At 35.0% G+C, this 19,509-nt stretch overlaps 1 protein-coding gene across 10 annotated transcripts in view; it reads right to left on the bottom strand.

Moving 5' to 3' along the window:
* LOC106056084 (uncharacterized) overlaps positions 1-19,509 on the bottom strand; it is a 96,426-nt gene that overhangs the window by 1,813 nt on the left and 75,104 nt on the right. The window contains exons 1-6 of one of the 10 annotated variants that reach the window (XM_056007625.1): positions 10,927-11,029; positions 9,781-9,896; positions 7,178-7,248; positions 5,219-5,400; positions 2,991-3,066; positions 1,095-1,268 (exon numbers count right to left, since the gene is read on the bottom strand). In XM_056007625.1, coding sequence (XP_055863600.1) covers positions 1,095-1,268; positions 2,991-3,066; positions 5,219-5,392 — 424 coding nt within the window. In that variant the 5' untranslated portion in view covers positions 5,393-5,400; positions 7,178-7,248; positions 9,781-9,896; positions 10,927-11,029. Of the gene's footprint in view, positions 1-1,094; positions 1,269-2,990; positions 3,067-5,218; positions 5,401-7,177; positions 7,249-9,780; positions 9,897-10,836; positions 11,036-12,900; positions 12,958-19,509 lie in introns of those variants that run through there. The other 9 variants (XM_013212672.2, XM_013212673.2, XM_056007624.1 and 6 more) reach the window with 9 other exon arrangements.

Raw genomic sequence — 19,509 nt, 5'->3', positions numbered from 1 at the left:
ACTAATGTCTCTTACAGCCTGACATTATTACAAGTCTCTGGATAGCAACTTACTAATGTCTCTTACAGCCTGACATTATTACAAGTCTTTGAATAGCAACTTACTAATGTCTCTTACAGCCTGACATTATTACAAGTCTTTGAATAGCAACTTACTAATGTCCCATTACAAACGTCTGAATGACCAAGGTTCCAGTGAATCACACATTCCTCTAGAAACAAGAACTCCGACAAGCAGCAACCCGGTGCCAAACGAACTAACAGACACCTTAAATTTGACCATCCAGATAACCAAGTAGTGGCGCCACTAGGGTCGGTGTCACTCGGTGCGGTAAGCTCTGGGCGTCACCCCCCCCCTCCCAAGGAAAACATAAAAAAAAAACAACGATTGTTTATTTTGTTTCTTTTTCTGATCGATAGAACTGTAAGCTAATTAACTGATTGGTTACACACGAAAGTGATTTTTCGATTCCAATTTAAAATGTTTTTGTTTTTAACATTTTATCAATAGTTGTTGCATAGATTAAAAATGTAACATTATTGACTTTAGAAAGATTGAGTTGAACATATTATTTTAGAGGTTATCTAGGAGCTCCCTATAGAAACGGCTTTACTAGTCAAGATTTGTGTTTCTCAGTTGCTTCCGTAAAGGCAAATCAAGCAGTGAACAGCTGCGAAATACCGTCGAGTAAAGCCTAGAATAACAACAAAGGATGTTGATCAGTTTTGTACATTTTAAAAAAGCGTTTTATAGTGTCCCTCGAAATCACTCTGAAATATAACAAGAGAATTAGGAATCTCGCAATAATTTGTTCAGATTCAGCGACATGTCTAAAGCAAGTCAAGCTGTTGTGTCACAACAGACGCTGGAAAACCGTAATTCTTCAACATAGAGATGGCTGAGAGATAAGTGTGTATCTTATCCACTTTTCTCTTTCTTCTAGCCACCGCCATCTTACTTCCGACTGGATTCGAACCCATTTACCGGGTAATGTTTGTTTGTTAAATTAAAAAGCATTCAATAGTGACTCTTTCATCGAGTACAGTAATACAGAACTTCTAAAGGAGTGTTCGAATCCATTATTTAGAACTCACTTGCTCCCGCTGAAGCAGTTCTGTTTGGATGTCTCTTGGGTTCAGCCCCCAAGTAGAATCCAGGATAATGGTCTCTGTAGGTGGACTGGATCGAATACTTCATCGTTTCACTGAACTTTGACATCCGGGCCCCCAAACATTTCACGTCTCGCCCTGAGGTCCAGTTCGTGACATCTGTTGAAAGGAAACCACATTTACTTGAGAAAATTTATCACAGTAAGTTAGTCTGAACGGTCAGTGAATAGAAGAATTATTTTAAAAAAGGTGAATAGATCAAGAATTTTAAAATCTAATATTTACAAATCTTAAAAAAAACTTTTTTTCTTTTCCAGACTGAGAGAGAAGGGGGAAGAAAGAAAGAAAGAAAAACAACCATGACGTAATTGCTTATTATTATTTTTTTAACTGACCTATATCGCACACTATATAGGCATTTAGTGATATACGTGAATCGTACGCGCTGGGTAATGGCTAGTATTGTGTAAAACGAATTTTACTTCTTTTTTTTTTTAAAGGGAAGGAGAGTAGAAATGGCTCTAGAGTGATTGAGACGCGGGTAAATACTGAATTACAAGCAATAATGTGCTGATGTTTACTTTATGATATGGTAAACATAATTGCTTCTAATATGAACACATTTTGTTATATAGTAGAAAAGCAGAAATCTCATTAAGTAAATGTGAATCAATACTTGGCAATTTGGTCATGCACGTTTTAAAGTACTGCAAGCCTTTGATGTGCCCCACGTGCCCCGAGGAGGAATGTGAATTAAGCCTCCCCTCCCCTTATGTGAAGAAAGAAGTATCGAAAGTGCCAAAAATGAGCTCCAGTGACAAGTAAGATTAGACAAATGTAACAATAAAAGTAATTCTCAGGTGAATATTTACATTAGACGTCAATGTTTGAATACATGGAACTTTACCTTGAGGTGAAACTAGGGGCAACGACTCTATGTGTTACAAACTTCAAAGCGAAAATTTCCGCGTATTTGTCGATGTTCTTGTGAATTGTAAACATTTCCCCACTTTATATGCTACTTTTAGTAGGACCAGCATGCATTGTCTCTTTGTTAGCTTGTTTTCTAACATAAATCTTATGTTGATCTAACTCGTTGCTTGTGCTATGAACTATGACAATACATGGAGTTTTTTTCTAAAGTTGACAAATGTCTCTTGAAGCGTTATTCTCTCTAATTAGTGTAGTTGTATGTGATTGTATGGAGGTCTATAGCGTGGGACAGTGGGATTTCAAGATGTTTCTAGAGTATACATGTTATGTTACCAACTTTAGACATTATCTTTCTTATCTTATGAAATACAGACGTTACTTCAAAAAAGATGATTACATCCTACGCGTGTCCCTAGGTCAATCTAGTCATGCATGTTAACCAATAACTTAAATTCTGACTATTCATTCATTGGTTTCCCTGGCTGACCCTGGCAACCCATTCCATGCTCTAATGGCCTCTAATAGCACTAGGGAAGAAGGAGTATTTGTTCAAATTTGTATAAAGAAATGTGCCTTTCTCTTTGTGTCTTTCTCAGCATTTTATAAGGTTTTGTTTTTCTATTTGAAGATGATGTTTTAGTGTTTTATGAATAATTGCTAATTGCTATTTTACTTATCCATAATAGATCAACGGGTTTAAAAACACTTTGGCTCTATTGTCTCCTTAAAGCCGCTGCCATCTAATCCAATGCCCAATTACTTTAAATAATTCCTGGGTTCTATTATCCTACTTCTGGAGGTCCGATACACGCCCATCTGTATTAGGAATAACGACAAGATACTGGCCCAGTTTTGTTCAAATAGATACGTTCACTATGACGTGGCAAAGTTGTCTTGAATCAGAAACACGATGTTGTGATGTTGTGAGTCTGGGACATACAGACTTACTGACAGCCGCCAACATTTCTTTCATTTTCTTCTCCCTGTGTACTGGTGGATCATCGGGAATCACAAGTAGACGTTTCTAATGAGACACAACAAAGAGCTGATCAAGTAATGAGACACATCAGGGAAACAAAGAGCTGATCAGTAATGAGACACATCAAGGAAACAAAGAACTGTTCAAGTAATGAGATACACCAAGGAAACAAAGAGCTGTTCAAGTAATGACACACCAAGGAAACAAAGAGCTTTTCAAGTAATGAGACACAACAAGGAAACAAAGAGCTGTTCAAGTAATGAGACACAACAAGAAAACAAAGAGCTGTTCAAGGGATGAGACACAACAAGGAAACAAAGAGCTGTTCAAGTAATGAGACACAACAAGGAAACAAAGAGCTGTTCAAGTAATGACACACCAAGGATACAAAGAGCTGTTCAAGTAATGAGGCACAACAAGGAAACAAAGAGCTGTTCAAGTAATAAGACACAACAAGGAAACAAAGAGCTGTTCAAGTAATGACACACCAATTAAACAAAGAGCTTTTCAAGTAATGAGACACAACAAGGAAACAAAGAGCTTTTCAAGTAATAAGACACAACAAGGAAACAAAGAGCTGTTCAAGTAATGACACACCAATTAAACAAAGAGCTTTTCAAGTAATGAGACACAACAAGGAAACAAAGAGCTTTTCAAGTGATGAGACACAACAAGGAAACAAAGAGCTGTTCAAGGGATGACACACAACAAGGAAACAAAGAGCTGTTCAAGTAATGAGGCACAACAAGGAAACAAAGAGCTGTTCAAGTAATAAGACACAACAAGGAAACAAAGAGCTGTTCAAGTAATGACACACCAATTAAACAAAGAGCTTTTCAAGTAATGAGACACAACAAGGAAACAAAGAGCTTTTCAAGTAATAAGACACAACAAGGAAACAAAGAGCTGTTCAAGTAATGACACACCAATTAAACAAAGAGCTTTTCAAGTAATGAGACACAACAAGGAAACAAAGAGCTTTTCAAGTGATGAGACACAACAAGGAAACAAAGAGCTGTTCAAGTAATGACACACAACAAGGAAACAAAGAGCTGTTCAAGTAATGAGACACAACAAGGAAACAAAGAGCTGTTCAAGTAATAAGACACAACAAGGAAAGTGTCAGAGCTGTTCAAGTAATAAGACACAACAAGGAAACAAAGAGCTGTTCAAGTAATGACACACCAAGGAAACAAAGAGAATTTCAAGTAATGAGACACAACAATGAAACAAAGAGCTGTTCAAGTAATGACACACCAAGGAAACAAAGAGCTGTTCAAGTAATGACACACCAAGGAAACAAAGAGCTTTTCAAGTAATGAGACACAAAAAGGAAACAAAGAGCTTTTCAAGTAATGAGACACAACAAGGAAACAAAGAGCTGTTCAAGTGATGAGACACAACCAGGAAACAAAGAGCTGTTTAAGTGATGAGACACACCAAGGAAACAAAGAGCTGTTCAAGTAATGAGACACAACAAGGAAACAAAAAGCTGTTCAAGTAATGAGACACAACAAGGAAACAAAGAGCTGTTCAAGTAAAAACATTAAAAACATTTTTTTTTAAATTATATTTTTTAAAAAGATAATATCTCTATTATAAACTTAAAATAAAATCTATTCGGTTCGGAAGCCAAGCGCTTTACCATTCGACCACCGCGCCACATGCATATTTAATTTCTTTAAACACCAAAAATGCATGGAAGACCAAAAGCTAAAGCACATGGAAACAGAACTTTTTCATCATTTATTTTACAAATACTAAAAACTGTATGCGTCTATCCATCCAATTACAGAAATACAGACACAGAGAGAGAGAGAGAGAGAGAGAGAGAGAGAGAGAGATATTTCACAGAAGACCAAACAATTTGTTTTAACGCTCTACATTTATAACTTTAAAAGCGTTATAATTTTGTGGGTCTTTAAAAAATTATAAATCTTGTTTTACAAAACAAAACATTCTGCATATTTAATTAAAAAAAAACAACAGAAAAGATCGATATTAAAAACATAAAGTAACCCTATCACCTATATTGAGCACGTTGTTGATTTTAATTAGCGCTTTAAGTTTTTTTTAATGATCTAAACGTGACAGACATCTACAACCCAACAACAATAGCGTTTGTTTTTCTAAGGGATTCTCTCAATACAAAAGAGTTTTTTTTGTTTATGTTTTAAGTAAACATTTTTTATGTTACCTCTGAATAAAGATGATGAGGAAATGGAACGCCCTCGGGTACCCAAGGCCTGGCGTTCCGCGCTGGTTCTGGAATAAATGTAGGGCGCTGATGGTAGTATCTGTAGGGCGGGGTTTTGTAGCTGACTCCGTACACGGTGCGGGGCTCTTTGTTGGCGCGCGTGTAACACTGCATGTCAAAGTCTGCGAAAACAAAATGGAAGTCGGTGGCTTTGAGTGAGAGGAGATAATATGTTGCATTTATTAAGATGCTAGAGACAATTTTAGCTGACATAGAGTATGCCAAAGTTACAATGGTCTAGAGTCTAGATATTGTTCAGAAGTTGAATCTGATGACCCAATATACAATCGTAGGCCGGAGATTCTTGTTCAGGTGAAGAAAAAAAAATCCCAGCATTCCTCTTCACGAATTAAAATACTTAAATACTTCAATCCTGATATGAGACAGTCTCTGCTAGTTATAAGTTCCCAAAGTCTGAAATCGAAATTTCTCTTATTTTCTGGTTCTAGAAATGAATTATCTCCCCAATATTTTAAAAACCTTTCTTTAAAGAAACTCGAAGTTTTCAGATACCACAGTGTAAAAAAAAAAAATTCCTTATTGTATACATTTTTGTGTCAACCTTGATGACCTCTTTAGCACTTGGTATGTAATAAAAATGTGTAGAATACTGTGCAAGCCATATGGCATAAGACAGGCAACAATTATTAACTATATATCTGTGAAAGTTGTAGTAATTGAGGTTGAAGTAATTTACATAATTGAACTTTGTGTTTTATTGCCTATCATTAAATAAGAAGTAAATATACTTTGGTAATGGGTAAAAAAGTTTAATTATGCAAAAACACGTGTGCATAACTTAGTAATATTCAAAACTTTTGATGATCAATAGAGACTTTTTTGTTCACGTAAACTATGTATGTAGTGTTATTTATTGCTAACTTGCACATTTATATTAATTTTACAAAACAAAATGATTTACAAATGTTATTCTGGTTTCATTTAATGTTTTGGCATTTAAAAAAAATGGAAATTCGGTTAATTCAAAGATGCTTTCATGACAGTCTGGTATCAATGACATGTCGGAAAGCTGTCTCTCTTTCTGTTCTAATATATATGGATTTGACAGTATGAGAGCTCTAGAAAAGCATTTGCCTGTTGCTGTTTCCTGTCGATTGATTCTGTCAATGTTGATGGACGTGTGCAGGTAAACTTGTTTGATTCCTCAGGCAGACATTTTATCATTGGCAGTGATGACGTTTTGAATCGGTTTGCTCTTTGGTTCAACTGTTTTAAGTTCCGCTTGAATTGGTTTCCTCTTTGATATTTACTGACATGTTTCGTAACATCTTTTGTGATGCTCAACCAGTACCATTAGTGAAGACTTCTCTGATAGGTTCTCCCCACACTCATATGTTTGGGCGTGAAAGACATTGTGTTTACTTCTCTGATAGGTTCTCGATACACTCATATGTTTGGGCGTGAAAGACACTGTGTTTACTTCTCTGATAGGTTCTCCCCACACTCATGTGTTTGGGCGTGAAAGACATTGTGTTTACTTCTCTGATAGGTTCTCACCACACTCATGTGTTTGGGCGTGAAAGACATTGTGTTTGCTCTCAATGATTATTACAAAGCTTTTGCGGTTCTTCCTTTTAAATAAGCTTTGTATTTTCCCTAAAAAAAGTAATTTATTTTTATTTTGCATGTCTCTCTTTTTCTGTAGGCCTACTTCTATGGTGTAATGTTTTTTATTCTTTTGTTTTGATGCGTCTTCTCGGGTTGTCCATCTTTGAAATATGGCTCATTATTTGTCAGATGATTCTTGTGTTTGCTCTCTGGGAGGAGCTACAATAATTGAATACCAACTTCCTCGTTGATTTGTGATCCAGATAAATTACCACAAAACATTGCTTTTGTAACAAGCAAAACTCTACAGACAACTAAATAAATAAATACCTGTTGGTTTTGTTTAGTTTAACAAATATCAGATGTAGCCACGTGTGACACAGATCAAATCTGTCATGCTGCTTTAAAAGAAGAGGATAACACACACATTTAATTAGAGATGTGCCGCTTTAAATCTTTTTATTAGATTGCTAGGTTCAGTTGAGAAAAAAATGCATCAGTAAACATTCATAGTTATAAAGTTTCACTGTTGGAACTCATGGCCGTCAAATGTCGGCTCAGATACGGCAAAACTGTTATCATAAAGGGAAAAAAAAGCGAGCAACTGGCCCATAACCAGCTAGTTTCAGGCAGAAGGGAGTCGTTAACATTGGAAGGCTACCCACCGAGGAACAGGAAAACTCCGAATCTTAACCTCTTCTGCCTTTTCCGCTATACCCATACACGGGAAAGGCTTCTAGAGCAAACTCTGATTAAAAATCATGAGCCGGTGACCCTTAAGCTAGTTTGCATCAGTGCTAAGCCCGGACAGAATATGGGCCGCCACTGATCTCAATCTGTATCGGCACCCGCCCTTCTTTTGGAGACATCAGCGGCGTGGAGAGGAGGGACTTGCTGTGTGGGCGACAGATCGTTCCGACCATAGCTAATGCCCAGGCTTTAATGAGATGATTATTAATCGTTTCGCGACTGAAGCAGGACATCATAATTTTGCTTTTTAATTTAAAGAAATCAAATTAGGAAATGTATTTTGAATACAATAATATGGAAAATTTGTATTAAGTAACATGTCTTGAAGCGGGTCTGTTTTGGTCGCGAAAAAAACCCTCCAGTAGAACGATGTTTCAAGCTTGGGATTAGGGCCAAATTTAGACTGGATAAGGCCCTAAGCTATGAGAGATATACGGGCTACTTGTAATCTAAATGAGAGAATTTTTCCTTTGCCCTTGCTTCAAAACGCTGGAAAATATCACTGGAACCATTTTTGGGGTCCCTAAACTTTAGCACTGCTTGGGAGAAATTTTTACATTTCTGACATAAAATCGCGCTGGCGAAGAAGTCTTGAAATGTATTCTGCAAGAAAACATGTTGAGTTGATCTAGTTGAAGACGCTTTTTCTCCATAACGCTATAAAAGGTCTTAGACCTACTTCAAGATAAAAAGATTTCTCTTTATTTAATAATTTCATATTTGACAAGGTTACAAAGACAGTTTGTGTGTAAACACAAGCTCAAAATCGGCCCCCGAAATGGTCCACCCAGGCAGGTAAAAAGGCAGGTTTCAATATTTTCGGAAAGAACATCAGAAGGAAATTCTATCAAAGACAAATGACAGAGAAGAATGGAGAAAGAAGGTTGATAGATCTTGTGTGGTGCCCCAACGGTCCATCAGACCAAAGGATAGGTGAAAGTGAATGTGAAGTTAGATGTGTATCTGGCCCAGGAGCGGACTGGGCGTCAAAATCTATAAAATTCGGCCCACAAATTCTCTATCATGTGATGGGCATCCATTTCTAGGTGTATCGGTCCTTAAAAATCATTAAGTTTGATAATGTATCGATATGCATGCATACAGTGAACTCTATATCTTAATAAGCAATATAGCGTATTTTTAAATCCGCTATTATGTAGGCCCTAAAAAGATTGAAGCTTATTAGTGTCACTGTCTACATTTTACATTTTATTTTCGGAAAATGTGTTAGATTAAAATAGTATTACACTGTAATGTCTGTGACAGATTTTTTAAACACGACGCTCAGAGGGCCTTTTATAAAAATAATATTTAATAAGAATATTATAAAACCTTTAACAACTTGATATGTGCCATAGTGACTTCGATCAGGCAATTTCGGTGGCCCTACCGGCCCATTAGGGTACCGGCACTCCGGGCATTCGCCCAAATGCCCATATAGCCAGTCCGCCCCTGATCTGGCCTAACTGATGTCTTATAATGAATATCTAATTGATATCGTTTTGTAAAGGGTCAATCTCTTATTTAAATCCTCAAGAAAAAAACATCTCCGTAAAAAAAATAATTCCTTTAGTTAAGGGTTCTATATTCATGGTGCAGCACTGCCGTTCACGCAATAATATGAAAAACTACTTATTATTGTTGTTTTAAATTATGTCCAACTTATATGGATACTAAATTAAAAGAAAGAAAACATTTTTTTTTTAAATGTAGAAGTAAGTATAACAGAACTTACTTAACATAGCAATACAAATGTGAAAAAAAAAATTTTTTTTTGACAAAATCTAAAACCATTGGAATAAATGTGTTGAAAATATGGTAAACAATTATCGACGATATCAAAGAGCCTCCCATGTTTGTTACTATTATTACCGGTAGTTAATAGTTGTAAAAGTGGTGTATTTTTATGAAAAAAAAAACTGCTTGCATAATGTGATTTAAAAAATTAGTTTTTTCGCTTACAGAAAAGAACAAAGTAGCCGTTGCATCAGAACTTTGAATGGTCTAAAATATTATGATGTCGGATTTTCACTATCTTTTCTAGTTTTACGAGATCTAAACGTGACGAACCAACAGACATTCCACATAAAACTAATAGCATCTTTTACCCTTTCTGGGGCTGTTAAAAATGAGTAATAAAGTAATATTTACTCAAGTATAAGTTTAGATTTGAAGATAATTACATCTTAGCCAAAAAACTCACAAAGGACGACGGTGGAAGGCAAAGGGCAGGGTTTGAACCCAGGATCATCAAGATCACAGACTACAGTCCAGAGCACGTACTACACAATTAGGCAGTCTATAACGACAAGGAAAACCAATCACTTGGCAGAATTGAAGTCATTGATTAACATGCATGACTAGATCGACCCAGGAACACGGGTAATCACGTAATCATCTTCTTTTTTTTTTTTTAAATAACGTCTGTATTTTATAAGATATAATTTATAAGATAAGATAATTTTTTTTCCCTTGAATAAAAAAAAGTCTCGGCCTTCGCGTCCTGTCGTCAGCACGACGCACCTCCCTGGCAGCGCACAGCACCGATAGAGAAATGTTGTTTCAATCTTGAGCAGTAAAAATAGCCTTTCACACATTCAAAGAAAAAAAACGTTTTAAGTAGAGTGCATATTTTTATAAGTAGGCCTAGCCTCTCGGAAGCACATTTTTTTATGCTATGAGTTGAGCAGTATCGATTAGACAATAATGCAAGATCGTTGTAAATATGAAAATCGAATTTTCTAATCATCTAGATCTAGAGCTAATTCTGTCAATTATAAAGCGTGAACGAACGGTTCAATGGACATGATTTTGGTTTTGAGAAATCATTTTATTCTTAAAGTTGATAAACATTCTGAGATGATAGATCTAAATCTATAGACTATACATAGATCTACACTGATACACTACAGATATAATAATAATGTACTGTAAAAACTAACGAAAGACATATTGAATGATGTTGAATGAATCATGTTCCAGAAATCGGACTGTTGTCTATCTTATCTTATATAGTACAGACGTTACTTCAAAAAAGAAGATGATTACGTCCAACGCGTCATGCATTTAGTCATGCATATTAACCAATGACTTAAATTCTGCCAAATCACTGGTTTCCTGGCTAGCTCAGGCAAACCATTCCATGCCCTAATAGCACTAGGGAGGAAGGAGTATTTAATATATGTACAAATTTGTCCTAGCATATGGAACGAGGAATGTGCCTTTATCTTTGTGTCTACCTTAAACAAGGTTAAGATGCAGTATTATTTCCTTCGTATCATGGATAACATAGATCTAGATCTAGATGGATTATATATTTGTTCATTAACCTTTTACGTAAAGATGTTAAAAAGGACTAGCTTCTGGTTCTTAGCAGCAGCTGCTTTGCGCAGATCTGCGCCATTGTATAGTTGAAGCGGAAGTCGTATTTTGTTGACGTCATCGTCTGGCATTGAAAATAATTTTGTTAAAATCTAGGATCTAGATATTGGCCTTCATCATAGACTATATATCTTCAATTCTTGCTCTGTATATTATATAGTTACTCTTTTATTATAAAGCCTTGGGGAGGAGAGGTTCATTAGCTATGACTGGCTTCAGGAATCAACCCCGAGGAACAATCAGGAGCCGACGACCAGAGCAATCAGGACTGAAAATTACTGTATGATTGTTTTGTTGAAAAAAAAAAAAAACGAAATTTCAAAAATCCCAGTCTTCAGCAGGATTCAACCCCGGGATCCCAGTTCGGAAGCCAAGTGCTTTACCACTTAGCCACCGGACCTCTTCATTTTCAAATAATTGAAGGACAAAATTGTTTTTTTAAAGTTTGTCTGAGTGAGACACCAATGAAGGAAAGATATTACTGTTCACAGAGGCGTAGCTTGGGTGGGGGGAGGGGGGAGAATTTGAAAATCAAAATTGTTTTTTACATGAAATATTAAATATCACGCAAAATGCAGGGTCCAAAAGAGGTCAAGCCCCCCGCCCCGGCCCGCAAATGATGGCATATTCCTAGCTACGCCACTGACTGTTCATTGTATTGAAAGAAATTAAATTTCATCTACTATTGATAATAATGAGAAGTTTTAAAAGAATTAAAACATTGACCAGAAGAATGTGTGATCAATAAAAGCAACGACGACATAAACACAAACATAGCAACAACAACATGAAAAAATAACAGATACAACATCGACAGTAAGAAAGAAAAAAAAACAAATCAAGAACAGCAACAAAAAATAACAACATTAAATAGAAGCACTAACAAAAAAAAAAAACCCAAAGAAAACAGGAAGAAAAAAAAAGAAAGAAATGAAAATCTTTTGATCAATAAATTTAGCGAGAGCAAAAGTTCAGTTTTTTAAATATTTTAATAAAACCATTTTACCCTGTAAGTTATACATTTGTATTAAGGTAAAAATGAGTCATTCTGCTTTGAGAACGTTTTACTTTGGATTAAAACGTTTTATTTTGTATCTTATAAATTAGCGTCAACTCTGCTTGACAGAACATGGAGCTCTCGGGTTACTATTACAGGTCTACGTCCATAACTTTAATATGGAAAATATGTGTTAGAAAAATGTCGACTATTGGATTTAAAAAAAAAAAAAAAAACTACAAACAAATGAACACGAAAGGGTTTTTGACCACGGACCTATATATCTATTATACCTAGATGGAAGACAAATTCGTTTCCGAGCGTTATGTAGGTAACTCTTTTTCAAGCCGAATCTTGGAAAATCGCTTTTGTTTTTGGTCTTTGAAAAGTTTTTAGTTTTCCAAGTTTAGAAATAATGCAATCCCATTTTGAGGATTTTAAATAGAATAGAATATTAAATACAGACATAACAAAATGAAACAAAGCCATTCCCTTTTAGCTTCCGTTGAGATAATGTTTACACAATCCTAGATCTAAATAATCAAAACCTTTTGATTTGAATCATCTTATGTTTTTAGATTGCACATTTAGATATATTAATTACCTAGGCCTTTATTACCACTGCACCTGGATCAGGATAAATAATATTTTATATTGTGTATATTATATGTTACATAGATTAGGTTTAAAAAAAACAACAACTTTATAGCAACTTTACAAAACAAAACGATGTTTCAGCTTTCATTTTTGTGTCGTGATTGGATGATTGGATCTATTATAGATCATAAGATATGAAATATGGTCATTGGTGCTTCGTTTCTAGGTATAATTTACATAGGTCTGTAGAACTGAGTTGATTTTTGGTTTAGTAGATTACTTCCCCTTACTTCACTTAAAACATTAAGCAGGTCCTGACATTACTTACATAACTCCACTTTACCGTTTCATCCTATTGGTGCTCTCTCGATCACGTGATTTGACACTGAAAACAAACAAAAGCTAACGTTACATAAAAAAGCCAATAAAAAAAAGCAATAAAAAAAAATTTCCGATTTAAAATGCAGAGACTTCGTCACCTCGAACAGTGTTATAAACTTAGACCAATCAGTGTTCCGTTCAAACGTTGGCATTATACCGACCGGAGTACAGAATATGTCAATGGAGCGCAACTAGTTCATCTACTCCGCGTTCATTCTCTTCTTCCATAGACAATTCTCTCTTCCACTCTCTTCTCTGATCCATGGGAGTCTATAGACGTAGAGATTCGGAGATGTAGACTACGAAAGGTGAGATTGTGTAAGCCTTTTTTTTTTTTATTTAACTTCATTTATACATATTGTTGAAGCTGTGCACTTCTTATCGATTATATGTTTAATTAATCCATTAATTCATCGATCATTGATGATCTACATTGGCCCACTCGTTTGCCTTTACGAATCGTTGAACCTCTCATGGAAAATCATTATTATAAAATAATTTTCAATCATTGTATTTTTTCCCCCTTCTGTTTAAAAAATTAATTAACTCGATTATTTCCCTTAGAAGACATTTCACGCAAGAAGAGGATACACAACATGAAGGAGAGCCTAGTCCTATCGATAGTGTTTATCCTTCAATCGTGTACAGGTTAGTTCCAGGCTGTCTTATTTCTCAAGTTATTAGGTTGATATTACCGATTTTCATCTTTGATTACTTATTGGTGTATCTGGTGTAGAGAATACAGGAAGTGTTGAACATTTCTTCATGTTCAAAGGTTTACGATATTTTTTTTTTCAGCATTTTTAAAAATTTTACACAACTATTTATTGACATAGTAAAAACTACTAAAAGCACGAATCAATCAAAACATTAACCATTCAATTAATTAATTAGTGGTGCTTAATAAATTCTGGTTGACATAAAAAAAATGGGGAAATACAACTTACAGTATTGAGATATATTGCTGTAATTTGCAGTTTTCCCCACATATATAAATCTTTAATAAAGTATTCTTTTATATTTTGTTTGTTATTGTAATGATGATGTCCTTGTTATTTGTTTTCACAAAGCTTATACCAACTCACTCTGTCTATCTGTACGTCTGGTGAAAAGTGTGTACGCGATATTTCTCCCACACCCATTCTCGGATCAAGTTGAAACTTCGCACATTTATTTATTGGCATAGACAAGACATGAATCAATACAAATTTAACAAACTAGACAATTAATTACTGGTAATTAATTATTTTGTTTATAGCAACAAGGGTTGGGTTTAGTCCCCTTAAATAATTGTTAACGCTATTTCTCCCTCACGCATTTTCCGATCAAGTTGATACTTTAAACAATTATTTATTGTACCTAACAAAACATGAATCAATAAACAAAAATACTTAATTATTCAATTAATTATTGATAATTAATTATTTTGTTTAATATCGAATAAGGGAAATAACTACTACATTATTGGTAAATATAGTTTCAAAGAGAGAGTATTTCCCCTTTAGATTTTTTTATATTTTACTTATGCTGCTGTTCAGTCCTACAATCTATCCGTTCTTCTTATTTTTTTAATACGTTTTTCTTTAGGTTTACATTGCATCGCTTCAACATTGTTCCATATCGCATTTTCTTGTTTTCCTTTTACATTTTTATAGCTTAAAGCAGTGATACCCAGAATACGGCCTGCGGTCCACATAAGGCCCGCGACTTGTTTTCATCCAGCCCGCCAAAATGTCGGCACAAGTGTAAAAAATCCCCCCCCCCCTTTCCAACAAAAGGTTTAGGGTCCTCATTTTTTTCTCCAATGGATTGATACTATGACCTTTAACATTTATACGTTTATAAAACGGGAGAGCCGAAGAAATTACAAGTGGACTATCAATTTAGAATCTAGCAGGACAAGTGAACGGATCTTTACTTTTTTGGGGAACATGATAATAAGCCAACATGTTTGTTTTATAAAGAAAGTGTGGCTGTTTAAATAAAACAACAACATATACACGGCCTTTATCAAACAAAAATGCCGTCATTTTTGGTTGGAGCCGCGAATATATTACGCCTAGAGATTGGAGGATCGTTGGAAATATTTACTAAAAAGAGACAAGAAAATGAGTCGCTAGTAGGTCAGCTACAATGTTGCTCACAGCAGAAGTACAGAAATGAAGTTATATATAGTAGCGTAAAAAAAAGATAACTTTCAGAGATCCCATTAAAGAATATAAGTAATAAATCCACAGGTTTCTAATAAAATTGTTTCAGGCAAATTTCATTTCATTTTTGTACATTTTCGGTCTTGTGGCCCGCGACACGAGTGCCGGAAATTAAATTGACCGTAGGTCTAATTAGGTTGGGCATTACTGGGTTAAAGGATGTAAACCTGTTCTTAAACAAAGAGGAGATTACTGTCTTTAAAATTTATCTCCCTTAGATCGTTTTCATCGCATTGTTGCTTTCTATTTGCGCTGGGTTGACGTTTTATGGAGCTCTTAAACAGGGCACTCTATAACTGAAAGATTCAACAAGTCAGGATGATTGAGTGTTTTAATTGTTTTAATCAACGTAATGGAGTTGAGCGACTGAGTAGTTCTATTAATCAATCATGCATAACTGTTGGAATACTGCTGCTTTGCTTTGTCAACTGTCTGATTATCAGCTGATTTACTTTTATGTGTAGTCTTTATATTATGTATAATATTATGTATATTATGTATATATATATTATTATATATATATTTCTTTAATCTATGCTGGAGGTGCGATGGCTGACTGGTAAAGCGCTTGGCTTCCAGACCGGGGGTTCCGGGTTTGAATCCTGGGATTTTTAATTTGGGATCTTTAGGGTGCTGAGTCCACACAGCTTGAATGGGTACCTGACATTAGTTGGTCAAAAGTAAAGGCGGTTGGTCGTTGTGCTGGCCACATGACACCCTCAACCGTGGACCACAGAACAGATGACATTTACATCATCTGCACTGTAGATCGCAAGGTATGAAAGGATAACCTGGAATATCTCCACTTTTACGGCCATATATGATATTAGCTCTCAGTATTGTCAGATTTATTTCGCCTTTTCGATTTTAAACAAAATTAATTAACTACCACTGTTAAATTAACTTATTTGTTTTATTTAATTTTTTGGATTGATTCTTGTTTTTTTAAATTTTATCTTAGTAACAATGAATAATTGAGCAAAGTTTCAACTTGATCAGCCACCACTCCTCCCTTAGGTAATTTAAAAAAAAAATAATTATTTAACTGTTAAAAACGATATCTTTAAATGTGTGTTTGAATTCTCTTTTCCCAGGACCTTGTAAAGTGAATGCGCTTGAAGCCTCTGTGTTTACATGGACGCTTACCAGCGGCTTTCAGAACAACAAAGTTCCACTAGCGTTGGCCACAGCCAAAGGGATCACAAGCTACGCTGACTGCGCCACCCTGTGCAACTCCAGCGTTAATTGTGTCAGCTTTATGGTTTACGTCAGTTCAAAACTCTGCGTGCTCTATAGGTCTGGGTTCGAGCCTACTGGCCTACCTTATTATAAAAGAACCATAGTTTAGCGTTTTCATAATTGAAAAGCAATGGAAGCTTGTATGTGTAGATAATATATTGTACTAGATTCTTTCACAACATTAACTAATCACTCATTGTTCAAGAATGTTCAAGAATAAGCAAGAGTGCAGTATTAAATGTACTGCTGCGCAGACCAAGTTGCGTGCTGTATATTTTGTTACGTCATTTACACCTGTTATTATTTAAATAAACCGCCAGCGGACAACAGCTTTATCTGAACGAATTGAGGAAAGATAATCAAAATATGCAGGTCGTAAGTACTCGTAACTGGGTTTGCGTAGTCATGTGAAACACTGCACTCGTCCTTAATCTTCGGAATGGAAGACATTGCCTTTACTTTGTACTCCTATACCATACATCAAGACATCCAAACGCAGAGATTTAAACTCAAGATTTCCCAAACTATTTTAATAAAATTAAAGCCTTAGTATCTCAAAACATGGAGTTCCTAGCTCTGCCTAGCACGGAAAGATTGAAGACAAATCTTAGCCTACAGCGAAAGGAAAATTGCTTTCATTTTTTACAAATCTTGTATCAACTCTGTTTGTCTGTCTGTCTGGTAAAAAAAGTTTGTACACGTTATTTCTACCATTACCCAATCTCGGATCAAGCTGAAATTTTGCAATTATTTCTTTTACATGCCAAAACAAGAATCAAATAATAAAAAACTAATTAATTATTATTAATTATTAATTAACTATTGGTAATTATTATTTTGTTTAGTATCTCGAACAAGGGAAAGAAATTTTACTTGATTGATGAGGTGGTAAAGCTGAATTAGCCCCCTTTATTGTTTGTGCAAAGACATTTTTAAAATAACTATAAATAGCTATAAAACATATTTTCATACGCAGTTACCGCGTTGGCTTGAAGAGTCCGAGGTGGCCTTAACCCTCGAGTTCAGTCGCTCACTTTTTAAAAATAAATACATTTAAAAAGCGATCACTCAGATACACTCTTACCCCTATCCAACTGTTCCAGATAAGTGATTGTATCATAGCGTATTGAGAAACCTAAATGTGTGAAATTGCGCAAAACAAAAACAGTTGGTGAGAATATTTGTAATCGCACAAATGTATTATATTTTATCTAAATCTATTTCAAATGTATCTACATGACTGATTCAAGCTAAATTACACGACTGTACATAATAGATTCTAAAAGCTTTTTTTTTTTTTAAGTATTGTTTTGTATTTTCTGAAGTTATTAAATACATGAATATTCATATCTAATGTTAAGTTATATCTAGGTTATATCTATGCTAGGTATTTCTAGGTTATAGACCCTATCTATGTTATATCTAGGTTATGTCTCAGTTATGTCTAGGTTATAGGCCCTATCTATGTTATATCTTGGTTATGTTTCAGTTATGTCTATGGTTATATCTAGAGAATAATAGTTCCTCTCTTTTATAAACATTATGGAGAAAAGTTGTTTTTTTTTTAAATTAGGATATATCGTCTATGGGAATGAGCTATATTGTGTAGGAATTATATTGAACACTGCATATATTTCATAATATTTTGCAAAGCTTATATGAACTCACTTTGTCTGGTAAAAGGTTTGTATGCGTTATTTCTCCCACACCTATTCTGGGATCAAGTTGAAACTTAACACAAATATTCATTGGCATAGAGAAGACATGAATCAATAAAAAAAAATTAATCAATTAGTCTATTAACTAGTAGTAATTTATTTTTTTGTTTGATACCAAGAATGGAAATTAATCCTACAGCATTCAGGGATATGGCTAAACATCTAGGATTTGGTTCCTTTAAATAATTGTTCACATCATTTCTCCCACAAACATTGTCGGATGAAGTTAAAATTTTCAGCATTTATTTATTGTACTTAACAAACCATGAATCAATTAACAAATTAACCAATTAGTCAATTAATTGTTTGTTTGATATCGAAAAAAAGAAATAACTTCTACATTCTTTAGTGTTGTAGTTCTAAATGCGAAGTTGTTTGCCTTGGATACGTTTTTTAAAAATATTTTATAAAGCTTATATCAGCTCACTCTGTCTGTCTGTCCGTCTGGTAATAAGTGTGAATAATTTATTTCTCCCACACCCATTCTCTCAATTATTCATCGATATGGACAAGACATGAATCAGTTTTTTAAAAAGTAACCAATTAGACAATTAATTACTGGTTATTCATTATTATGTTTAATAGCAACAAGGGAATCTAATACTTCTGTATTCACAGATACGGCTAAATTTAGTCCCCTTAAATAATTGTTCCTGTTCCTGTGGCCCACGGTTAAGGAGGGTGTCGTGTGGCTAGCACAACGACCAACCGCCTTTACCTTTCCCCAATTAATTTCAGAGAACTGATGCCACTTATTTGGCAGCTTCCATTGTGCTACGGCCCATTCGCGGCAATTCCAGATCCCAGATTCTCTTTTGTGGGGATTTGGGAGATCTTGGAGAAAGCTTTCGTGCTGCCTCTCAGAAAACAGGAAGTCTCCTCAGGTCAGGATTTGAACTTCAGATGCCATAGTGGCTAGTCAAGGGATTAATGCCACTCTTAGCCACACCTTCCACATCTTGGTTAGGTAATCATCAGCAGCGATCAATCTTGTAAATGCTAACTCGAATTTCCCTTTTTTTTAGGCCAGACATAAGAGTACCACTTGATCTACTTTAATACAGCCCTGAAATTAAATTATTATGAAATAACACAGTGTTTACGTAAGAGACGCCATTGGAAAGGGGGCTGAACGAATCGTACTCAAGTTGTTTTTTTTTTTTTACATTCCCCCAGTATCCTTAGAAATGCAATTTTACTCTTCGATATTTGTGTCTTTCGTTTTCTCTAACAACAAACAATATCGATTTGACACTCAGACATAACGATTTTGTTTTGTTTGTCTTAGAGCAAAAGTGTTTTAGTCAATGCTTAGTGCAAAGAGAGAAGTCACAAGGTTTTACTGGATTTCTGTTTTCCAAATGTATTTGCAAAGACGGTAATTATTGT

This window comes from Biomphalaria glabrata, chromosome 13 (assembly GCF_947242115.1).
Source record: "Biomphalaria glabrata chromosome 13, xgBioGlab47.1, whole genome shotgun sequence".
In the NCBI taxonomy this organism is placed as follows: domain Eukaryota; kingdom Metazoa; phylum Mollusca; class Gastropoda; family Planorbidae; genus Biomphalaria; species Biomphalaria glabrata.
This window is presented reverse-complemented; position numbering and strand designations above follow the sequence as displayed.